At 36.7% G+C, this 26,827-nt stretch overlaps 1 protein-coding gene across 2 annotated transcripts; it reads left to right on the top strand.

The window, feature by feature from the left end:
* The first annotated feature begins 12,088 nt into the window (after window positions 1–12,088).
* LOC129262271 (uncharacterized) lies at window positions 12,089–24,985 on the top strand. Of its 2 annotated transcripts, none has more exons than XM_064100037.1 (4): window positions 12,089–12,147; window positions 18,482–19,604; window positions 20,165–20,250; window positions 20,965–24,985. In XM_064100037.1, the coding sequence occupies exons 2-4, from the start codon at window positions 18,832–18,834 to the stop codon at window positions 21,309–21,311; spliced, it is 1,206 nt and encodes a 401-aa protein (XP_063956107.1). In that variant the 5' UTR covers window positions 12,089–12,147; window positions 18,482–18,831; the 3' UTR covers window positions 21,312–24,985. The 2 variants fall into 2 exon arrangements, with proteins under 2 accessions (XP_063956107.1, XP_063956106.1); XM_064100036.1 differs by having other exon boundaries at window positions 12,089–12,448.
* The last annotated feature ends 1,842 nt before the right edge of the window (window positions 24,986–26,827 follow it).

Genomic DNA, 26,827 nt, shown 5'->3' with positions numbered 1-26,827 from the left:
TTCTGCCCGAGTCGAACAGATTTCCAAAAGATGACTAGTTTGTATAACTACACAATGCCTTTACCAACACATAATTTGTTTTTGTTTTTAAATCAACACATTATGGTCAACCCCCTCCTGACCCTGGCGCAAACCGTGATATCGACACCACTGACGGGGACATGGGGATATAGTCAGAACCAGGTAAACGATTGGGACAGAGTCCCTACTAAAGTAGATTAAAAGCTTGATGCCAGACTCGGGGGTGGAACCAGGATTTTCTATTTAAAAAAGGGGAATTTTATCGAGAAAAAAATTTGGCAATTAAAAAAAAAAAAAAAAAAAGGTCTTCACTTACAAAAGAGAGGGCACACTTCTGTTTTGAGGGCATTTTTACATAACAAATTTTTATTGTCCCTCTCAAGCCAGTGGCCAGACTACAAAGAATTGGAAGGTATTAACGAAATATCGATTTGGGGTGTGGTCCCGAAGAAAAGGTGATTATTCGTCTCGGCACAACAATAACAGGCTTCCAACAAAACATTAAGTGCTAAATGAAGACAAATCAATTGACACAATAAAAGAACACTCGGTCTTCAAGGGAGCCTTCGAAACTACTCGTTACACTGGCGTACAGATGGGGACCATGTCCCCCTCCCCCCCAAAAAAAAATCAAAATCAAAAGTTTCAGGACCAAGCAAAAAAAAAGACAGAGAGGTAAAGAAAAGGAGATTGAAAGGGGTGAAATGTGATATCATTTTCTGAATATTATGTCAAAATCTATCACAAAAAAACGATTTTTTTTTTTTTTTTTGTTTGTAACAATAGGTAACAAAAAAATCCCCTATATATGTGCCATATCACTTATTGGCTTATTACTCCACTGACTCGGTCTTAAATGAAACTGGCGAATTATGAGATGACATGAGTTTTTTTTTATAGATAAGGGCAGAAGAAAGAGGAGACAAGAGAAAGGGGAAGAGAGTGGGATATTAAATGAGAAGATCGATGTGAATGTTGAATGATACCTACATTGTAAAGTAGGCCAATTTGGATTTTAATTTATGGGCGACACTTGTTTTTACATTTAAAAAATAATTTTCAGGTTGTTGTTTTGCATCACTTTACTGTGCGAAAAGCAATAAAGGAACAGTGTAAGAATGACAATACATATACATTTACAGAACAAAAGAGAGCCCAGGACATGGTCACATTACTGACACAAGCAGGGCAGATTAACATAATGTTACAGATACATAGTTAAACTACCAAATAAGATGGAACATTCGGTGAAAGTATAATAAACTGTTTTTCAGGTTGATATTTAAAGGGGAATCCAACCCAAATAAAAACTTGTTTATGTAAGGAAAATAAAAATCAGACAAGGTGATGGGTGAAAGTTTGAACAATATTGGACAAACAACAAGAAAGTTATGAATTTTTAAAAGTTGTAAATATTGGTAATCGCTATACCCATGGAGACTTCAAATTGGCCGCATGTGTGATGTCATAGTGATGTAAGGCAAGGACTACTCTTCCATGTACTCCAATACATATTCTGGCTAAAATGTAATTTTTCCCAAAAGTTTTATTCCAAATTATATTTGTATTTCATGAGGACATAAAACAATATACTACTTGGGTTATATTTAGATTACAGCCCCAGGGGAATGGGTACTTAGGAGAAAACCACAAATCCCTGATAATAAAGTACATGGCCTATGGGAATGTTGTCCTTGCCCCTTGTCATAATTTACTTATCCAGTTGCCAATTTGAAATCTACATAGTATTAGTGATCTCAATTTTAAAGCAGCTATAACTTTCTTATTGCTTGTCCGATTTCTTTCAAACTTTCATCATTCTGTTTAATTTATTTTTCTCCTTCCAAACACAACATTTTATGGCCAAGGCTGGATTCCCCTTTAAGAAAAGAAGTAATGCTGGTCTTTACAAATTCAAAATTGCAAGCATATACAGCGAACGTTGTGAATATCTAAACTTTTTTCTACTTCTCAATATATGTTCCAAAAAGAGGAAATATTCGTCGTCTACATGTTCTGCATGTGTAAAATGAAAAGGGAAAAGACATGTATCATTAGTACCCAATACACATAGAAAACCACTAGAAATTATATTTATCATCATACCAAAAGTTTGTTATCGTTGCCCCGATCATAACTTCCGATTTAAACACGTGTTTCAGGGATGTGGTACATTTTGGTTAGTATCCACCTTTTCAATATAATAATACCGGTATTTCGAGAGAATGCTTCTTTTCAAATTATTTTTGTGCACGGGTTGTTTTCAATCGCTTTGTTGGAGGAAAAATTTACAGTTATTAACCACAAAAGTAAAACCACATATAATATAGACATATTTCAAGATCAACGCGCGTTAATAAATACCAACGCCAAGTAAAGGGATAGGATATGGGATAAGAATGATATTCAAACAAAATCGGCGTCCTTCGAAGGCACGCTCAGCTTGGTATAAAAAGAATTGTTTGAAAATCAGTGAGGTAACAATACCCAAGCTTACTGGCACATCAAGCACAGGCCTGGGCCTGATAGGATTTCGTTTCCTTTCTTTTATTACTTCTGTCGCCCCTTTTATTGTTATTGCTGGCCTGGCTATTGTTGTGGGCCAACCTTTCAAAGACTGCGATTTGCTCTCGGTATTTACCCTGAATAGCTTCCTACCTCAGGCCTGAGAAAATATTCTGTGTGTGTTCAAAGAACGTTCATGATGACCAATTATGGAGTATGTTATTACGGAGGAGTTTTGGCAGACGATATTCGCAAATTGAATTAAAGAGACTGGTATACTGAAGTTGAAGATGCTTGTTGCTTCTCTCCCGCCAAACATGATTTTAAATGACAAGCGGTTGGAATACTAGTTGTGAGAAGGTATTACCCCCTGCGAGTTTTGAGGTCCCCTCGCCACAGCGTCCCCTGTCCGCCTGTACATGCATGCGTGCCTGGGTTTAAGTTATTGGAGGTCGGGGCACGTTAAGATGCAGACAGAAAGCATCCGAGATCAGTGATCAGAATGCTTGCGGAATATTCGTCTTTGAACTTGATTCGCCGTGAGCAGAACGCAACGAGCTTTATAGCACAGGGCATAGAATCATCTTTCAATGACTTAAAGCACGATAGATGAGCGTCATCGGTAACATTTCTATGAAGAAGAAACACATCCATCGAATTGAATAGAATTGGGGACGATTCACAACCATATTGGAGTATGAAGTTGGTTTTATCTCCAGTTTGAATTGTAAGAGGATCTAGCGGGTGTGTTGTCTTGATTTCATCGTCTCAGAGTTTAGGTGACCTTTGTTCCGTTTCGACGATCACCGGGAGCACATTCAATGAGTGAAGGTATGGTTCCCATGGTTACATTTGTCCCGACTTTTGTAGAATGCTTTCTATGATGTCTTGGTATTCTGTCTGTTTCACCCCTTTCCGCTTTATAACATTTTAACCTCGCTCAGTCACTATTGTGTGTTTGGTACTTTCTCTTGTTTCCTTTTAAAGCCAGAACTTAAAATAATGTTGTCAGAGAGTATAGAGTGTACAGAAAAGATGAACTTACTGTTCTTTATTTCTTAATACAGGAAGGCAGCAGGAGCTTTGCTGATTAGTTACTGCTGCTGATATTGCCAATGATAATGGTGGTGGTGGAGGTGATGATGATGATGATGATGACGAAGAGGATGATGATGATGATGATGTGATGATGGTGATGGTCATGAAGATCATCATGATACTATATAATTATTATAATTATTTATTTATCATTATTATTAATTATCATTGTTATGGTTATTATTGTTATGATTATTATTATTATATTATTATATTATGTTTATTTTTTTTATTATCATTATTATTATTGTTGTTGTTGTTTTAATTACGACAATATCATAGTGATCAGTAATACTAGGTCTTCACTAATTATCATACTCCTTCTCCTTCTATACTTCTGCTTTCTACATTTATTTTTTTCGCGCCAATTGCATGAAAAGAAGTGGAAGCTATGGATTATAATCCATCATTTGCCCCGGGGCTGTGGCCATTCCAATCATAACGATAATTGTCTGTAAAACCACAAAAACGCGTTCGCCACGTTTGCGGTTTACTAACGACAAACACTAGACAATTACAAGATTACCTGGGATTCTTTTAATGCCGAAAAGTTACAAGTTTGAAGAGGTCATTTGTAGACACTAAGGACCCTATCCCGAACTCAAATTTAACTTTATACGCGGTCTGACAGTGAACTGGTCCAAAGTTGTGGTTAAACTATGGATAGCCAGTTGTGAGGCAAACTTTAAGTAGGCCTATACATCCATTCTTAGGCACATTTGAAGATAAGGAGAATTTCTACACCAGTAATACACGAAATAATACACTGCAGTGAAGATACAATGTAGACACAAATTTTCATTTTCATTCTCTCGGTTTCATTTATTTCATATCTCTCATAAAAACATGTAAAAAATCAACAGATACAATGTTATTTTTGTTTATACAAATCATAACATAATAGATGATGGAAAAGGGTTTTGCTTAAAAAACAACAACAAACGAACAAAAAAGAAAAAAATACATGAGACATAAATTATATGAAGTGACGGGCCCGGGGAAGGGGGTACTCACGATATGATGCATACGGGGATGTGCCTCTGGAATGGGTCGCTCTTTTGGAAGAAATCCCTAAACATGGGGTATATGGTTTTATGCTGGAAAATCCCTAAACATGGCCCCAATGTTTGGATACTGGCCTTAAACATGGGTCCATATTCTCCTCCAATGTCTTAGGTGCAAAATCTTCTTGTATGGATGTTTTGGTTTGGTGCTTTTTGAGGGCATTTTCATGCATTTCAGGAGGGTTTTTTTTTTCGTGGCTTACATCTCTGCTGTGTGTCTTTTCTCCTACCAGTCCCAATTACAGGGAAAGAGAAAAACAAAATGCATTTTTGAATGGAAATTGAAAGTTATTTGTTGGATGAATTCTTAAACCCACCCTTAAACATGGGTCCTTTTTTATGAAACTCCCTAATATTGGGTACCTTTTTACCCAAAATGAGCCATAAATATGGGTATGGGTTTTGAGCCTTCAGCCGCACACCCCCTTCCAAACCAAATCTAAGTACCCCCCCCCCGGGGGGGGGGGGGGGGGTTAACGGGTAAGCGTGAATTACATGTACATTATAAATTTGACATGCATTATCAAGCTTTCCATAATTGATTTAGCCCAAAATTAAATCGGACTTCAGATTATGGATTTTTGACCGTTTCCATGAAATTATATTTTTTAATTATCGTTAAAATTGTGAATAGTATTAAATAATACTTTCATCGCATAACGACCTACTTTATCAAAATAAATATATATTGAGCGTAGGATATGGGGCCCGTTTCATATAAACAGATACAACTGTTGTAACTTTGCCATTATGGCAACTACCATGGCAACAGGCCGGGCTCAGCATCCAATCAAAATCAAGGTTACCATTGCAGTTGCCATAATGGAAAAGTTAAAACAGTTGTCTTTATAAAACGGGCGCTGGTCCCTTTGAACTCCTGACCCCCCCCCCCCCCCCCCCTCCAGAATAGATGTCATTTCCATTGTCACATTCCAAGAAAGGACAAAAGTAGTTGAACGTGATAGATAAAGGTTACGAAAACAATACTTATTGTGAGTCTTCCAACCTCGATAATTATGATCACATAATACAGTTTGTATGTGATCAAACACACAAACTGAATTCGTTATTGAATGATTGTTTATCGTAGGCGTTGGATGTATCTTTGTCTTTTGTTGGTAGTATAGTCAAGGAGAGCCATGAGTTGTTCTACTGCTGATATATGAACATGATTAACTTTGATGACCATATTGTAACTCAATGATTGAAACTTAGCAAATAGATCTAAATCAGCATTAAAACATAATATTATGTACTCGTAATTGGTTAGGGGCAACCCTCATTCTGATTGAGAACATTGGTAGCATGGTGTTTTAAAGAAAACATTATCATAACTACGTGCTTTAGAACTATCCCCGACACTATATATAGAAGTTGAAATATGATTTGCAATGCTGTAGGCATATGGACCTCGCTTCTCGTTTATAAATCACAAGAGAATAGAAATTCCATTGGGATTTTATTTTAATCAGGCCCCTAGATCAATTCACTCCAAGGGTTTAATGCAAAATCTTCTTATCGTCATTGTGCTTGCCACAAACGCATTACAAAGCGAGTTTGACAAAAAGTCTGAAAAACGTTAATACATAGTATTACGATTCCACGTTGAGTACTTTCTTTTGAAGAATTCAAGATTGCGAGACCATTTTCTTTCCTTCCTTATTTACTTTATGTATGCAGAAAATGATTACGTAATGGGAGACCTTCAGCGTGCTCAAAATAGTTTTGAAAAGTAGTTTACTCGTTAAAAACATTATCATGTGCGTTCTTTTTGAAAGTCTAAAATTGGAAATAAGTGGACTGGATTTTTTTAAGTGGTTCGATTGTAATGGGAATTTCCGATTACTGGTATATATTTGTGATTTATTTTAAATCTTTAGGATTAACTTTCAAATCTCAAAAGATTTAAAATCAAATCTTTTAGATTTATATTTAAATCTACCAAGTATAAAACTAAATCTAATATTCGGCTTGTCACTATTCACAGCCGATCTGGATTTATTTTAAATCCTTGATTTTTAGACTGTATTTGTACTACGTGATTTTCAGTCTAACACATCTAAAACTATACCAGATTGAATTAGAACATATTGACTCTGTGTATTTTTTCTATGACTCAGAATTGAGTAAACGTAAATAAGTTTAATATCTTCTTAACAATACGTATTTGCATGGAGGCATTTGTAAAGATAATCCCGTATCCCAGGAACCCGCGAAAAACTACAAAGCTAAAGTCTAGGCCATATCCGTCTGTATAACTTAAAGGACAAGTCCACCCCAGAAAAATGTTGATTTTAATAAAAAGAGAAAAATCAAACATGAATAACGCTGAAAACTTCATCAAAATCGGATGTAAACTAAGAAAGTTATGACATTTTAAAGTTTCGCTTATTTTTCACAAAACAGTCCTATGCTCAACTCACTGATATGCAAATGAGAGAGTTGATGATGTCACTCACTCACTATTTCTTTTGTTTTTTATTGTTTGAAGTATACAATATTTCAATTTTCACGAATTTGACAATTAGGACCCCCTTGCTTGAACCACAAAATGTTAAAAATAATGGAATTCTATGTGTTCAGGAGGAATGAAACTTTGTTTCACATGACAATGACGAGAAAATCAAAATATGTCATATTTCATATAATATAATACAAAAGAAATAGTGAGTGGGTGATGTCATCGATCCCCTCATTCGCATACCGAACAGGGTGTGCATATAACTGTTTTGTAAAATTAAGCGAAACTTTAAAATGTCATAACTTTCTTATTTTACATCCGATTTTGATGAAATTTTCAGTGTTATGCTTGTTGGATTTTTCTCTTTTTATTCAAATCAACTTTTAGTTGGGGTGGACTTGTCCTTTAACGTGTTCAACGTGTACAATGCGAATGCTCATGTTGGCCCACTCAGTAACAACATGCAGGCGACATTCGACTAAAATTAAGAGCAAAATAATTAATATAATAAGAAAGTTTCTAATCGATATGTAACCAGTTGTGTTTACGGTTTCAACTCATGGTCATATCAATGCTCTTCTCATCGTGCCCCGACACCGGAACGAAAAATTACCCCCTGACAGCTTTTGAGATGAAGCCATGCATTGAAATGCTAAAACATAGGTCCATGATTATAGCAAGGTTGCTTCTGACGAACATGACGAAGTAGACAAATTCCAGCTCAATGTTCAGAAAGAAGGATGGTTTAAATGCAAGATTAAGACTTAATACGATATCTCAAACAAGTGGCTGGTTAATCTTACCAATCATTTTTTAGGTGTTAAGTTTTTAGAAATGAGTAGAAATTAATACTTGAAATAATTTCCGAATAATTTAGACAACTATGAAATATTGTACAACGTTATTTTCATCCGATTTCGATGTTATTTATAGTGTTTCGTCCGTTTGATTTAACTTTATCGAAATCATAGTGTATTTTCAGGGTTGGGTGCCACCTTGAACACGTTGAGATTTCTTTGACAAGTTTGAGGTATATAGCCTTAGAACTAAAATGGTGTGTAAGATAAGCCCGGGGGGGGGGGGGCCACTTACGTTGACGAGTGGATACCATGCGCGACCAAAAAAACACGTAAAAAGGATGTCTTTTTCACGATAGGGCACGTTACGTACGTAACGTGATAAGGGTGTCAAAAACACAAAAATAATGAAAAAGGGTATCTATTTCGCTAGGAAAATTACGTGTTTAGGGTCGAATTTGCGGGGATGATTAAACAAAATTAAAATGTTTTATAAAGGATGTCCTTTTTGCCCCCAACACTTCGTGTTTAGAGTCCGATTTGCGCGAGGTGTAGAAGTTGGGGTCGTACTAAACCAAATAAGGTAAAGCCGACGACCGAAGGACCCGTAAAAATAAAAACATTCCTGTACTTGTTTAGGGGTTCATTTCAGGGAATATTTGCCAAGAGGATCGTTTTGTTTCCAATACTTGTTAAGGGTAGGGTTTCACACGCCAATACTTGTTAAGGGGTGCATTTTCAGAATATGGAAATTACGTGTTTAGGGTGCTTTTCGAGACCCCATGGTCGCGCATGGTATCCACTCGTGAATGGAAGTGGCCCCCCCCCCCCCCCCCCCCCGGGAAGATAAGGGCTACCCTGTTGGTGCTGCTTGAAGCTGCGGGAAGAAAACTGAAGAAAAAAAAGTAAATAAACATTCGAACACCGTTGCAAAGCAATTTGTTCCATTGCTTTCCATGTAGATATATCGTCCTAGAATGATCTTTATGCGAAACCTGACGAGTGTGTTTTCTTAAAACCTTGTGCAAACTGACCATCCTCACCTCACCCCCTTTTTTCTGTATAAATACCGTCAACCTCTCTGCATACATGCATGTTTTATGTGGAGGGTTTCAATTCCTCAGCCGCGCCGAAGAGGATCGTTCACACTGAGCGCTTATTGGTCATTTTTAGCTTGATCTCGATCTGTCTTTACGTGATATCTGATTAAATCATTCATTATCATCGAAATTGTCTCATTAATCGTGATTTAGAAGTATTTAATGTCGAGAATGTCGTACTAAGTAGGTAGGTCGAGCTATATTATACCTGACATTTATTTCAAATCTGTGTTAATCTTCACTGACACAACCAGAGCAAATCCAGAAATCACCTTAAAATTATAAGTTTATCCAAAGAGTTACCAGCACTTGGTTTACTCAAGGAAATTGTATCCCTGCTTTGACCAATCCCTTTTTAAAAGATTGTTAACATTGGATTTTACTAGAATCATAATGTATTTTGGAGCTCGAAAATGGAAAATGTAAAAAAACAACGTTTTGTTTTGTTAGAAGATGCATGGGACCATGGACCTATTATGATGGGACATACGGCTTCATATGATACATGGACCTGAACTTTGATTAGTAAACAAAAAGATTGCCATCTTACCGGAAAGGATTGTTCTTCCTCATCTCTCACACTGTCGCTTTATTTACTGACAAGTCATGTAAGTTTGATGTCAACTACCCCCCCCCCCCGTCTCTCTCTCTCTCTCTTTCTCGCTTTCTTGTTTTGAATAAATTTGCACGATCCACCTTCAGTAAGAACGAAAGGAAGGTGTCAAAGTAAATACATTTGGAATGTGAAAATCTATTTAGGTCTTCACCAACGAAGGCCTACATGTAGATAATAATAACACAGGTATATTCAAAATAGAGTTTATGGTGAATAACAAGGTCTGGAGGTCATGCGTATAATGAGTCCATACTGACCGGACAACCAGATTTTTTGTCGCCATTTAACTGGGCATGTTCTGATGACATAGTATTTATATTTTGGAATCACGGTAATTGTAAATTGTTTTATTACATTTACCTACAAGAAACACTTTGCCCTATCCACCCATTTTTGGAGGAGGTTTGGGCATGAGGGACAGACAAAGACGACTAATGACGATAATATAAAAGGCTGTACATTTGATTGTGTTTTATTCATCATATCATTATCTTCGAGCAGGCTTAAAGTTTGGCAGTATATTGTATATTTCTATTTAGCGATTTGCCTCACAGCATCGATTGAAAAACAATGCCTTCGCTCACGTGCCGGCATCATGAATATTCATCTATCAAGTGTGCTTCTCCTGGATGTGACGTCATAGGCCCGTGGCATGCATTATAAAGTCCCCCTCCTCAGAATATTATGAATTGATTCAGAAGATATTCAGTATTCCCCCGGCGGAGTCATGCTTTCTCCTATTTCTATGATTCACCCTACTTCTCATAATGATATTTGAAAACTTTGCGTCACTCTATCCCGCTCTTTCTAATAGCTTCTCCTTCTAAACGATATAAAAATTATACATAATTATAAACATTTGAAAAATTAAATCAGCATGACGTTGTAAAATAAAAGACGCATGAATAGGTAAATTGTTACTCATGGTGTAAGTAAGGATATATTCTTTGTCTCCGCTGTTGGGATTTATTTCATACCTAGCGTATGTGTTGGGATATTTTTTTTTTCTTTCTCAAATTTTCGCTCTATTTTTCAGTGGTTCATTTGTATGTTATTGATTCTCTTCATATAGTTCTGTCATTTACACTTCATGTGCATATCTGAAATATAAGTAAACACGAAAAACATAAAATATCAATATTCTTAAGTGCAAATTAGGTGAATTTGACATGTACTACAGTCAGTGGCGGATCCAGGTATATAGGGGCACCAGCCCGTGCCCCCCCCCCCCCCTCCCCCTTGAGAGGCATACAAATATTTTGTCGGGGAATATGTCATGCATACGCAAGTGAGGACCCTTTTTTTCTTGTCAAATTTTTCCTTTAACGAAATTACCTCTATCTGGTAGTGAAGACCCTTCTCAAAATTTTCCTGTACAAAAATGCACCCTTTGCAGACCCATATCCAGGATACCCCTGTGAACTATTCGGAAAATGTCCCCCCCCCCTCCCCGCCAGGCAATAATAGGTGCCTTTTAATGCACGTTGAATAATCTTATTTCATAATCACGTGAAAAAGGGCAATCGAAGGTTGAACATGAATTTGGCGCCCCAGGACAAACATCAAATTGGCGCCCCTATGTCGAACACAGAATCGGCGCCCCCTGGCTTGAACATCAATTCGGCGCCCCTAGATCGAACATAAATTCGGCGCCCCCTATATCGAACTTCATTCGGCGCCCCCTATATCGAACTTCATTTCGGCGCCCCTAGGTCGAACATCAATTCGGCACCCCTAGGTCGAACATCAATTCGGCGCTCCTAGGTCGAACAACAATTCGGGCCCCCTAGGTCAAACATAAATTCGGCGCCCCTCGGTAAACATCAATTTAGCGCCCGCCCCCCCCCCCCCTATGTCGAACATCAATTCGGCGCCCCTTATATCGTATTTTGATTCGGCTTCTCTAGGTCGAACATATTATTCGGCGCCCCTAGGTCGAACATCAATTCAGCGCCCCCTATTATGTTAAACATTAATTCGGTGCCCCTAGGTCGAACATCAATTCGGCACCCCCGTATTTCGAACTTCAATTCGGCGCCCCCTATGTCAAACGTCAATTCGGCGTCCCGAAGTAAAACATCGATTCGGCTCCCCCTTCCCTCTTCTTCTTTTTTTTCCTTCTCTCTTTCTTTCCCCCTTTTTCCTTTTTCTTTCTTCATTCCCTCTCTTTCCTTCCTCTTTTTGGCGCCCCCTTTTTCTCCTACCCGTGGGCCCGGGCCCCGAAAGCCCCCCCCCCCCCCCCCCAAATACGCGCATGCCTTGGAAAATCCTGGATCCGCCGTGACTACAGTAAAGAAAACGTGAACTACACTTTAAAGGGTTAATCACATCCTGCTACATTTTCCCACAATAACAATATACACAACCCTTGTAACCGTTCGTGCGAACCATTCGTACCACCCGTGTGTATTTTACCTCAAATCGTCATTCAAACTTCATTTACAAAAGGCGAGAACACAGACGACACTTAACAGAAAAAGAACGTGTATGTACTGAATAGGGGAGGTATTTCAAACAAGGGTCCAGCGATTGAACAACTTCAATAGAGTTTTGCTCACCAAAATATTGCTTTTGTGTTCCAATTTGTAATGCATAATATTTTTGGTATGATAATCGAAATTGGTCCTTGCGAGAGGTTTGCCATTTTCCGATGATGAATCGAGTACCGTTGGTGGATGAAGTGTTTGGTGCAAGATGACTATTTTTTGTCAACAATGTTTAGCCGACGTAGGCCTATATAGTTTGATCACTGACCACTTAATACTTTGGAAGGAATATTCATAATGGTAATTGTTATGCCTTTGTTATATTCTTTAATTGTGACTTGTTTAAAGGTATACATTCAACTCTGTATAATAAAGCCAATCGATGCTTTATCGATATGTAGCCCATTGGCCTTTTCGGCTTCGTGCATATGGGCATATGGCAATTTGTGGTATTCATGCTAAGATTGGTGCTCTTATTTTACTTGCCTTTCTAGTTTTGTAAAGGAATTTTCTTCCACTTTACAGAATGTGCGATTTTCTCATATTTTCATTTCACGAAAGGTTGCATACATCCTACTGGCACATCACTATAATGTTTTGGTATAAGCCCAATGACCGGGGTCATTCCAGTGAACGACAGTTTTTTTAGCGGGCTAAGTTTGAAAATGAAGATCCTCCAAGTAATCAGAATCACATCCGCAATACCTATATATATATGAATTCAAAATGGTATATGACATTTGCAACTGTACTGATAAATCATTTGTTTTCCAGCGGTTTTGATCACATATAGTGAATTGAATTGAATTGAATTGAATTTATTGGAACGTCACTGGCATTCGCCAACATTTTGTTCAAAACAAGAACATATAGTGTATAATCATCGTAATAATATGTTTCTATCCCGGGTATTTCTCGTCTCATTTCCTTTTATTATTATTTTTAGTACGATACAATAACGAAAACTATACTTTAACGCAGCCGGTGAATAGTAAAATAATCAATAATACTGGATGATACTTGTGACATTTGAATTCATCAGCTATCGACCTGTTCCAAGCATGTGGGTAGGATATCCTTTATTCCTTTTCGTAGTATAGCGACATTGTTCTTCACATCCGAGATTGTCTGGATGACAGATCATACAGAAAAATGAAATAGGAAAACTTTACACTCTTAAAAATGTTGGGCAACATACTGTCCACACAACAATTGGTTAAAAGTTTATCCAATTCTGGGTAGTTTTGAACAATAATGTGTGCTTTGGGTGAAACCTCTCAGTATTGATTGAAAACTTCCCAGAGTTGGATAATTTTTAACCAATTGTGGACAGTGTGGACAGTATGTTGCCCAACATTTTAAGAGTGTACCGTTGTATCATTGTAATCTGAAGTGATATTTGTGAACAGGACCTTTATTTGGCCTATATCATGTCAATATGCTATGAAGTCAAGAAAATGTAGCGTTGTCCATTTCATAACCCTCTTTGTTCTCAATCCAAATCCTAAGTGAAAAGGGACATGTCAATTCAATTAAATCATTATTCAAAAGAGTGGCGTGATTTTTTTTTCTTCAGATTAGTAGGCCTAAACAACATTATTCTCTAGAATCAGACTTCAATCATGCTTGCACACAGTTTTGAAAATGTCGTTATTTCACATCCCTTTGTCATCATGATCATTATGTATGTTATTTTCTAAGAGTTTCGACATGCATTCTTTTACAACAACTCGAAAAATATATTTAGGACTTATCCAGATATTTTTTGTATTTATTTCTTTTTAAATTCATTGACACCTGCACACGTTATGCCCAATGTGATTTATATTCTGAGAAAAGGTGTGTACACTTGCATTTCATTCGCTGAATGCATGGCAACACTGATTTTTATTTCAATTATTTTCCCATGGCAATGAAGACAATGCTAAATCAACAAATCGTAAACTAGCCAAGAAAGGTGTATTCTTATTCCTCGGTTCCGGACCGAAGCTGCTTCTGAATAGAGCTTTTCAAGTTCTATTTTCCATTCTATTTTGTCAAGTATAAACATTATTTACTATATTTGTATTCGGATAAGTTTTGATTATTTGTGCTTGAAAGGGATTCACATGCCTCGACGTTGGATTCGTGAAAAATGAAAAAAAAAATGTGACTGCACTCCGTGAGAACTTTCCATATCTCTCACCCCCGCATTCCCCCCCCCCATTTTTTTTCTTTCTCTCTCTCTCTCTCTCTGTGTTCTCATCAGAATGGTATACACGCTTATTTCTGAGCAGTCAAATTTGACTGGGAATTGCATGAGCTAGTACTACTAGCTCATAGTAGTCATCTCTATTCCGAGTTAAAGGGGAAGTTCACCCTGAAGAAAAGTTTGCTGTAAAAATAGCAACAAAAAAATAATGATTAAAAATAATGGTGAAGGTTTGAGGATACTCCAATAAAGATTAAGAAAGTTATTAGAATTTTAGGTTTTGGATTTGTGACGTCATAAACGAGCAGCTACCCCATATGTTATGTGATATGAATTACATAAATTTCAATTTTTAGTGGTTCGTGATGACTTATTTTTATTTTCTTTTTAGGAACGGCTGTGAAAATTTGTCTATTAATATACTGAAGGTGCAGTAAAAACCATTCTCAATTTTCCGAGATTTTTTTTCTGACAAAATGACATTTCATTGATTTTTTACCATACGATATGTGGGAAAGTTGCTAGCATATGACGTCACAAGTCAAATGATTAAAATTCTAATAACTCTTTTATTCTTTGGTGGATTTTTTTTCAAACCCTCGGCAATATTTTTTTTATTATTTTCTGTTATTTTTACAATAAACTTTTTGTCAGGAAGAAATTCAGATTTCGAATTAATTTTTACCCGGAATGGTGTAACAGCAGCTGCAAATCGCTCAATTCCGAATCAGGGTAAATCATGAACGAGTAAAAGAAAAAACTACTCCCCACTGGCGCCACTCCGAGTTGAATTGTACTCCTACAATGTACTCACCTACTTCAATGATTGAGAAGAGGAAAAGGGCAAGTAATCTGTGAGCACCAAAGGCATTATTGGCACCATACATATATTATCTTCAGCATAATCTTAAATGAAATCTGGAAGCCTTTACTCGAGGTTGTGGGTAATGCATTAAGAGAGAGGATAGCAAAGGTGAATTGTAATATCATGACCATGACGTTTTGTGCTATTTCGTATACCACTTTGGATATTTTGAAGGGGGATCCGAATGTATACAATTTTGTCAAATCAGACATTATTTATGTTGATGTTTGGCACCGGGGAGATCATAATAATCTCTAGACATGGAAGATCTGCGTTTTCGGAGTTTATAATGAAGTCCCTAGACACGATTTACTTTTTTCATAGGATATACACCTTAAGATATAGAGCTTAAAGGTACGTAAATGTGGTATGTTTTTTTCTTTGCAAATGTACCCCCTTTTCAAAATCATTTAAGAATATGGATCGCTTACATCTAAACTGTCCATAGTTTGCTCGACTAAAACAGAGCTCGAACTTCCCGTTGTCATCATCTTATGTCGAAAGCAAAATCCATCATTCCTTTCCATAATGATGTGAAAACTCGTTAAAAAATCTAGATATTCCCATTCCATCACTGCTGTCATATAAATCCATGATTTCATTCATATCGACAGCTGCTGTACACTGTGAGCGATCGAAACCGGTTTTACCCCTCGCCCGATGGGGGTGAAACTGAAAACTCGAAATAGCATACCGTCATGAAATCAAGTTCGGCTGTATGGTACTCGAGGGGCATTTTTCATTGAATCAATTTTTTGATGGTGTTGTTTTTCATCGTTGTTATATTCTCAAGATGTTTTGAAATCAATTGTTACTGATCACACTGCTGACATTGGTGACCCACCTCGGTGGCTTTTTTCCCCCTCAAGTTTAACAATTTCTTGCAATTTTGCATATGACTTCTAGAAGCTAGCTGTAGGCTATTGTTGTTTAATAAAGTATAGAGTTATGAGTATATGAAGTAAGTCTGTTGAGGGAACACCTTTTCTAAAACTCATCCTTCAAGTTCAAGTGCTATATCTCTTTTCTCTCTCTTCTTCTTCTTCCCTCCCTTCCTCTCCGACCTATTTTCGTACCCAGCCCTTTTTCACAAAGTTGTAAATTAAGCCTTTTTGGGCAAAGATACTTCTCTATCTCTCTCCATCCTCACCCGCATGGAGAATGTAATCCTGCATTTTCTTGATGAACGAATTTCTTGAGCACATGACAAGATTCTCCTATAAAGTGTGTCCGTCATTACTTTTGCTACCTTGAAAATTTATTTTTCTCTTCCGCCAACAAAAGAAACGTTTTATTGCATTCCACCCTAATGAAACATCATAATAGTACAGTCAGTCAGACCATTTCGCGTCAGTGACCATTTCCATTGAAGACACCAGGATCAGTTGAACAGTATTGACAAGTACAGTAGTTTAACATGTTTAAGAAATCAATAATCTACTGATTTAGATATGCATGATATGGGTGCTCTATGGCACGATGGAAGGCTATTAGAAGACACCAATAGAAACTTCGAACTCGCACGGCGTCTGAATATTTCTGATTTGTTGAAAGTCTGGGTGAAAATCATGGTTTAATTGCAAATAACGTTTATCGTCATGCCTTTAATGCCACACCTCTGACATAAAGTGTCTCAATATGCTGTATAGTTAGGATGAATGTAGTACAAACTATTACCGGTACTCAAATATTGTATTCCATAAAATGCACTGTTTTGTTCTTTTTTTAGTAAAAATGTATATTTATCTTCATAGAAAATATTTCAGCTCGGAGAGAGAATCTCATGAGTACTGTATCATGAAATTAGATTCGTAGGTGGTGGTGATCTACATAGGAGACTGTTGTATAGTGAATGAAAATTAACAAACTATTCGGGCTCGCGAATGAAAAAAGGGATGGTGAGCAGACCATGACATTCAAAATGTCCGGATATTATAGTATTATTCGTTGGACAAAACCATTCTGCAGGTGTATTTCATGGATAATGATTCCCTTCAATAATATTGGATTTTCCAAATGACTCAAATTTCAATCTAATGAAGTTTTCGATGGTATGTGTTGGTGTGTTGTTCAGTGCAGGTCCTTAGACTAGGAGATGAACCCCTAGAGATACCACCATGTAGAATATACAGATTAGAAAGGTTTAACTTTTTTGTTATAATTTCAACCTCTCTCACCCGACGCTTTTACATCACACAAACACCTTACATTATTAACAAAATATAACCCCATAACCAAAATAGTATTAACTGTTTCAACAAATTGTTTGTGGGCATTGCTAAGTGGGCACTTTAAATGGAAATCTATATTTTTTCTCAATTTTGGTTACTAGAAAAAAAAAAAAAACACTTAGATTATCTATTGAACTTCAACACTCTTTTTTAATAGTTGAGTTATTTTATCTTGGTCTGACGGATAGTTTTTGTGGTTATTTAAGAGTATATTTTGACTGAGATTAATAGTTCTCACGTGGAAAAATGTTAAATGATGATGAAAGTTTACCCTGTCCCATTTTATATACTCACTGAACCAAAGCATAACATTCTCTGGTATTCTCTGCCTTATACCATCTTTTTCCTTTTTCTGATATGTGTGTTTTTTAATTTACTCTTAAAAAGAAGGGGGAAAATAGCAATTTTCAATGTGTCTACAAATATGTCTGAAATGTTTATTATTAACGTTGGGGAGTAATGTAGTATTATTTGTATAAGACAAGAATTGTTGTCTAACACTTGTGCTTGTTTTAACATTATCGTTTTCCCAATGTATCAATCTATCAATTTGTTAAATTTCGAACTAGTTTTATTCTCCATGCATGGAATTCACTCGTGCTATCTCTGTACCTACATGTCTGTCAATCTTTTAAGTAAAGATGTATTGTTTCCTAGCTTGTGCAATATACATGTAGACAAAAGGTGAAGCATAGTGTACATGAAATTTAAACAAATGGCAGTGATGTTGTTTGCGTGATCAAAGAATACTATAGGTTTAATCGTTTTGCCGGTAAACTAATGATATTAAAGAGTTTGAAATAATCAAGACGGGAATTTGATGCAAAATATTGCAATATAATTATATACCTGTACAGCATTATAACAACGTCTGAAATGTGTGTAAATGTGACCTATAAGCGATATGTTTGCCAAACCTGACAAAGCAAGACGATAAAATATGAAATGAATTTTACGATGATGTATTTCCAAGGGCATCCGTGTAATATCAACTTTTTTTCCATTTGATTTCATCCATTCGTATTATTTCATTCTTTTGTTTGCAGGTTGCTTTTGAGTTGCGGCCAAGCTTAATCTTATCTAATTGATGTTAGTGGTGGAAGCTCTTCAAGATAGCTTGCAGATTGTAAAAACTCAAGATGGCGCTCTTTCATATCATCAAGTCACTAAAGCCAAGATGACCTGACTAAGATGGTACCCCGTCAGAGCAAGACCATGAAGACAAACAAATTTACCATCCACGTTATGGCGTACTTTTTTTCGCTGATGTTCATGTGAATTTTTTAGCGTGCTCTATATTGAACGCCAACTGGAAAATCAAAACACGATCGATGTTACAGACCTTACGGGGAATTGCCGACTTTGATTCTCCAAAGGGTACGGAAAGATCATCCAAATGATCAGCAAATTCGCTAATCTACCCCGTCAGCACGTTAGTCAGCACTATCACATCCACCCTAGACACCCACCCCACACCCACAATCAACACTACCACAACCGCCATCAGTACCACCACAGCAACCACTCCAACCACTTCCGCGACATGAATCTGCCACCAAGCAACGTCGACGGCCCAAAGGCTCTCAATAACAACAACGGCAGTAACAACGTCAGCAACAGCGGTGGAAACAGCAGCAATGACGTTGAACTCATGATGGAGTTGCCGCCGGCGTCGCCAATTTCACAATCCAGTCACGTCAGTCACGCAACCATCCATCGGTCAGTCAGTCAAACGAACAACGGCGTCAACGGCATTAACAGTGTTGCAAGCGTCATTCAGGGACGTTCCTCGCGTCTTGCCAGCGCTACGGACGACCTCACAACCATGCATAAACCACATAGCCTCAGCCTTTCCCGTGCAACACTCACAAGTAAGGAATTCGGTGTGGAGAAGTCTCTTACCGCCATGGGAATCCTAGCTCTTATTGCCGTCATCATCACCTCTCTCTCCATCGTCTTACTAATTCAGTTTAACTCGATGCAAAGCCAGTTATTGACTGATGGTGCTGTAGAAGGAGTCACCGGTACCAGGTGGTATTCAGACATTTTAGACTCAGGTGTGGTTCTTATTAGCTTTTGTCTCATGCTGAACTTATGTTGTGTGGTCGTCTGTACAGGACAGAGCTATTTTACGGCGAAAATGTTGAAGCTACCTCAAGGTGAAGAAAGGTAGGTCCATCTAGTCATTTTGATATCAAGAAATTATTTTGCCTATTCTTGACAGTTCTCTGGGACTGCTTTCATGAGCTACATAATCATACACGGATGAAAATACTAACTTTGATTCTTTGGCTTTTGTTATAAGACGCTTCCAAAAGCATCTCCAACCCCCATTTTAGGTGTTTGACATGCATGACATTGTGTCCACACGTTTTTTGGTCCGCTTAGTATCTTGAGAGACCCTTTTGCTATGTTAAAAAATGGCTATGCCGCATTGATAACCTTCCTGAATTACCATCCCTTCGTCCATCTTGCAACTTGAAATCTTCATTAAGAAAATATTACGCTGTGTAAAACTAATGTTTATTAAAAATTGTCATCTCAACGTGCCATAAGATCTCTTGGTGCTTATTAGGGACCCATTCCATGACAATTTTCAATTAAGATAAATACAAGTGATCCTATCTGTGTAATTGGATTTTTTCATGACTTAATTCTTACAACTATTCATAAATTATTGATAAAGCCATGCATCACTTTATCCGTTGTCTGGTGATTTGTTGTTTTAGATCCTGTGACTTTCTAAAGAATACCTCCGGAACACGGTTCTTGGCTGTGTGCTCCTTCTTTGTTTCCATACCCATCTTCCTCGTCGGTAAGTATAATAAAATGGTTACTTAATTTAACCCAATAAGAATGGATGATTAAAAATGACAAGCAAATAAATTCAATAACACCTTCGTATTGTTATGGGTAATGGGTAGCAAGCTAACAATAACTGAATGTGGGCCCTTTCCTCTGGTTGAAGATGTTGGGCAATTGTGGCTAAGAGACCAAGATAGATTGCCGTTGATTAATCTGTTAAGAGTCTCCACGACCTCTAAAAATCCCTTTATTGAAATATTCAGGAGACCATGAAAATTCACTATAATATTGAAGGGGTCTGGGATTTTCTTTTGTAGAGAGATTGGTTAAATACCATTAGAATGTCTTTGAGAATATTTGAAGACCAGTGACATCGTTTAGAGCCGGCCGGGACGTCTTGAAGATCGTTGGATGTTCGATGCCCTCATAGACTGCATTGAAGACTGTTTTGAACAATATTGTGTTGATACTATGACGAAAGTCTGAAAGAACACTTAATTAACATGGGTACATCCGAAAAACTACTTAAGAATGTAGTAGAGATCTGTCCAAAATTCGGCGGTCTTTGATGGGACTCTCTCTTTGTGAAAAGAATGTTTGAACATCAGGAGGTATGCATTTGGAGTTACACTCGTGATAGGTCTACAGACATTTATATTCATAATCGGCTAGAGCTCAGATTCCACTCAAACTTATATCATATTTTCTCGTTTTTCTGACACAGCTCTAATGCTTTATATTCTCCTTGAGTTCCGAACAATACCCGCCACCGTGTCTAGCGCTCTCATCGGATTAGCCATCCTGTTCATGGTCTTCAGTTTTGGGCACAATGTACATCTGTGGCAACGTGAGCAGTCTTTGATCAACAAGCGACACGCACCACCACCGGGTGTGTTTGCCGATTTGAATGGAGGCCCTTTTCACAACAACCAACGCCAGCAGTATTCAAATAAAAACAACCATCACACGGACCATGATGGACACCGATTCGCTTATTCAAATCAAGTGACAGATAGCGGCGATACCGCTATCGATCCATTGAGTGTCAGTAATTTATCGACGCTCGTCTGACGGTGACTAACCAAACCAAGCCCAAGACTAACTTCCACAACTTCATCTTCCAAATATTTCCTAAATAGAGTTATACCAAGAGATTAAATTATATTTTTCGTAGCTGAATACCTTGATGAATATATGTTCGTAAATATGGACAACCTCCCCGACAACCGCATTTAGTGTTGTTTTTAAAGATCCTAATGTAACTCCACTCGAGGATTGGATATTAACATATTAACTATGTTTGGAATACTTGAACAGAAAGCAGCTAAAAGTCTGTGACAACAGATTTCTCGATAAGTTTACCGATAAAAATGTAAGCACTAATAATCTCTTTGCTATTGAGTTTGATAAGGAAAATGGAAAAGGGAAGGCATTGCATGATAGTTCTGTTAGAAAATCATATTGAAGATGGAAAAGTTATCCATAATCATTTTTATTGATATGAAAAGGAAATCATTTTATCTGCATTGAGCTCAAATTTATTGCACCTTTCTTTCGTCATCATTATTGTTGCTTCTTTATTTGATCATATCCAAACACTTTTTATCCAATCTGTTTAGCGTTATATGGTAAATATTGCATTACGATAAAGCTTTGAAAAATACACCTATTTATTCAATTAGTGCTCGTATGAATGCAACAAAGGTTTGTGCGAAAATTATAAACGTTTCATAAAACCTCACTTCTTTACCACTGCGGAGTCCGATCCTTTATGCCGATTGGTTCCAAATTATTGTGACGTTACGCGATTTTGGATGGTCACATGATACTGACCACACCCACCACTGGCTGCGGTCTATACAATCAAAGTATTTCTTGGCTTGGTTTGGTAGAGTCCACGTTTCTTGTAGATAGTATAAGTATTCTGTTCATACATTTGATGTAGTTAACCAAGGCCTCTGCAACACAAAGGCTTGCGATCAAATGCAGATTTGAAACAACAATTTTGATTGGTATACTGAATAATCTTTTGAAGGGTGCGCATGCAACGTTGATCTTTATTTGACATGCATTGCAAGTTTGCGAATGATCGCTGCTTTCATGTTGCGGAGCTCAGGGCCCCTGCCTTACACATACTTGCGATTGATATTCAAATCATTCTCAAATTTTGATTGATATAAATTCGTATAGATAAGGAATATCAATTTTAGATCAATCGCCATTTGAATTTGATTCAAATCAATCGTTACTCTTTGTATAAGACAGGAGTCTTGTCCACGTTCTGAAAGGGTGTGATTAATTCAAACCATGGGAAGCCAGAAACACCATAATTCATCAAATATTCCGTTTTGGGGCGTTTCATGAAAGAACTTGTCGGACGATTTATTCGACAAGTCCCATATTATCCGACAGTTACCATAGTAACAGCGCTCCCCAGCCAATCAAATTCAGGCAAAGTTGTCAAATCTGACAACTTGTCGGACAAAATTGTTGATGAAACTCTCCCCTGGTCGAATTTGTCTCGTGAGAGATACGTTCAAGGGTCAGTACTTTTTACAAAGAAACATTTTGCCCGTTTTGCGTTACTGGCTTTCTATCGTTGAGAATTATCTGGCTCATATTCAAACGAGCCCTAACCGTTTAATGAATTTACTGTGGTGTTATGAATTCTTATAATGGGTGATTCCAATGGGCAGTTCCAGATAAATACCACAATCTTCTGTATTCTCTATTGATTCTCTATTACGGATCACCGGATCATGGACCGATCACAAGGCATCCGGCTTCAAAACGTGTAACATAAGGGCGCCAACATTTTCATCATGAAGTCATTTTGCGATTTACAATTAATTTGTCTACGTATAGTGATATCGCAAAAATCATTTAAAATGATTTTTGTGTTTGGTTGTTGAATGCGTTTGCATTTGTTATTCAAAACTATATTTTTGCCATATACCAGAATCTCTTAGAATCACCCGTGTAATTATACAAGCGTACTAACCTCACTAACACATTTACATCTTAGGCCTATAGATTTTGCTCTTGCAGTGAAAAATAGCCGTACGTATACAGCAAGTATCATTGCTTTGTCTGTATTCATAGAGTAAAAGTATAACGGAAAAAAAAACGCCGACAGAATCATGTGTAATAATAATTATGATTTTTTTAATTCGTAATTTCCAGTAAAAAATATGCTCATGGAAATGCGTAAATATAGTTAGTGAAGTTTTCATGTTAATTTATTGGGAGGTGGTCAAACATGGTTGTGACTTATAAGTGTTCCACCGGCCGTGGACGTGCTGCCCGAGACGTGCTGTCACGGAGAGATAAGTTTTAATAAAATAAACAATGACCACTGACCTGCAATCAGTACAATGTAAGCTACACAAAATGAATACGGTACAAAATGACTTGTAGACAAAAAGTATTCAACACGTTTTAATCATATAATCAACGAACATACAACATAAATATGTACAAAGAAACTGCGATCAACTCACTGTATTTCCTGCAGGTAAAAACGTGTAGATGTCTTTGTTTCGTACAATTGAAGATAAACATTTTTATTAAACTAACACGATAGAAAGTTGAAAATATAATTGCAGTATGAATGATATCATGTAAAACGTGAAGACGGAATGCGGTTGCTACCCCGCCTGCGGTTTCAAAATTTTCAAATGTCAAATATGACCACTCGGTTGACGACTCGCTTGGACATGCATTGTTCTTAAAGCTTCTATTTCCATAGTTACGGTAGAAAATGGTTTATTAAATAATAAGGGTCTAGAGGAGACAGTGTGAACTTTTCGCTCTGCGATGTACGTAGATCTCAAGGACACGGGAAATATCTTAAAAAGCCAATGACAAAGACAGCTTAGAGGTCTTTGTCGAACATTGGTGAACCGGAACAGCAGTTCGTCCTAAATTTCTGAGCTGACGAAAATTTGCAGATATGTCGTTTGTCTAGAGTCAAGGACTAAACAGTTGTTTTGATTACAAATTTTCGACAAAGACTAATAGTTGTTCTTTGTCAGAAAGGGCATTTGACAACATTTTTTTCTGTTGTCGAATCCTCCATAAGTCGCTTTGTGAAAACTTCTTAGTGACGCAAAAAGGTCCCTGTCACTGGTCAGCATCTATCATCCGTACTATCATCATATTAGTCCTCTTAACCAATTTCACCGATAGATGGCGTTGTTTTAAAGTACAAATGTACTGCCTTAATCATTGTTACATGCACTCCTCGGTATAATGTTGATCTATCACTTAATTTGTTCGAGTAATTTGGTATTAATTATCATAAAGGAAAGGGTTCAATATGACTAAAATCAATCATTCTACGGCCGTCGTAAAAAGGGCTTCTTTTTTAACATACAACTATCTTTTAAACGAATGAAATACGTGGTTTTAAACTTTGTTAACCACCTTTAGGAGTAATTAATATAAGTGCACGACATTAATTGTGCAATCCGAAAAAGTGTTTTTCAGATATACAACTGTAAGCACTGTAACATGATTGTAATATCCAGATCATATAACGTCCAGGAAGAACCCCCTTTTGCACTTACAAAACAATATTTACATTCTCACAATCAAAGGCTTTTACAGAAAGTCATAAATAGGATCTACGAATACAAATACTGACAAAGCTGAAAGAGTGAAGAAATAACTTGTCACATATTTACAAAGTCAATTGTACAGGTAATGTGAATTTATACGAATTAAATGCTAACTTAATATTTTAATGCCAGTACGAACATGCGTTATTTATGTTGACCTTGTTTTTTTAGTACGAATGCTGCAAGAAATAAGAGTGAATGAGTGGTGGGGTGCGTAAATGGAAGAAAGGTGGAGTGGAAAATAACATCAGCAAATGGAGTGATTTGTGTGTATCAACTACATGATGTGAATTGTCTTTTATAACGAGAGTTTCATATTGAAAAAAAAAACATAATGAATTCAAATGGCACAACATAATCAAGGATTTTTAGTGTGTTGAGCTCGTTGGAAATACAAAATTTTCTTGCATCCCTATGTATATATTTACTATAATTATTTAAGTTTTTTAAGCACAGAATCGCGGCACATGGTTATTATAGTTTTGCTCTGAAGGCATGATGTGGGCATGCCCTCAATTTTAACAATCATTTTTTTTCGTCGCTGTTGATAAACACAACTCATAAAGTGATGTCAACAACCTACTTTTTATATAATTTTCCTGATCTGATTATCATTCACAATGACATTAGGAAGACCTCAAGATGAATATCAAAATTTTAATTCAGAAAATCACAAAGAGAAAAATTTATATTGATCGGTCGAAGGTGTTCATCACAGTTCAAAAAAGCATCGCAAATCATCCAGGAAGACATAATATTGCATACTTGCTCTGATCAGAGTCAATAGCATTCAATTTAAGTCTTTATCATGTTTTAAAAATGTATGACGTAAATGCTCTCGTTGCCACAATAGTAGACCGGCCAAAACGATTTTTTATACTTTGGACGGCAAAATTTGTTAATGCTTGCTAATGCTTGGCATCCCAGATAATAGTCTTGCAAAAATACACAGGAATAGCGTACGGCCGGATGCCAAGCGCAATTTTGCGTGAAAGTGTCATTTTTAGCGTAAAATCTGAAAGAATTTCGAAAATCACGCATTTTGATATTTTGACGGATTATTTTAGTGTTTTTGATTATCTTTGATATGCAATTATTCTTATTCAGAGTTTCAAATTATAAGTCTCATAAATATGCATTTCAAATTTGATTATTGCACACACACATATGGCACAGGGAAACATAAAACCGCGATTTCCTCAAAATAAAAGTTTGTGAAAACTATCAATAGTTTAAAGTTTTTTACGCAACTTAAATTCTTCGATTTAAATGCGTTTCTCAATCGAATGTATAGTAAATGTCCTAATGCCACAAATATTAAAATAATTTTCAAGTAAGATGGAAGATATCTCACTTCATGTTATCTGAAATGAGACAATGTGCATTCTACCAGGTGCGCGTTTTGAAAGAAAAATTGAAAATACCGTACATTATGTACATAATTACATGTATAAGTACATACTAAAGCGAGTTTTTAATTACATATATAAGTGCATTCTAAAGCGAGTTTTTAATTGAATAGCACAATTTGTCAATTCTTTGCATCCCAGCTCAAATTCTTGCGGAAATACTGAGGAATAACGTACGGGCGGATGCCAAGTGCACTTTTGCGTGAAAGTATCATTTTTAGCGTGAAATCTGAAAGACTGTCGGAAATCACGCATTTTGATATTTTGACGGATTATCATCATATTTTTGATTATCTTTGATATGGAATTATTTTTATTCAGAGTTTCAAATTATAAGTCTACTAAATATGCATTGCATTTCAATGTGGAATATTACACACACATATATGGCAATATGACATAAAAATCGCGATTTACTCAAAATAGAAGTTTGTGAACACTATCAATAGTTCTAAGTTTTTTTTACAACTTAAATTCTTCGATTTAAATTGGTTCATCTATTGAATATCGAACGTTTCTAATGTCACAAATATTAAAAGAATTTTCAAGTAAGATGGAA

The sequence above is a fragment of the Lytechinus pictus genome, chromosome 5 (assembly GCF_037042905.1).
Source record: "Lytechinus pictus isolate F3 Inbred chromosome 5, Lp3.0, whole genome shotgun sequence".
In the NCBI taxonomy this organism is placed as follows: domain Eukaryota; kingdom Metazoa; phylum Echinodermata; class Echinoidea; order Temnopleuroida; family Toxopneustidae; genus Lytechinus; species Lytechinus pictus.
The sequence above is the reverse complement of the archived record's forward strand: the minus strand, read 5'-3'. Positions and strand labels throughout refer to the sequence as shown.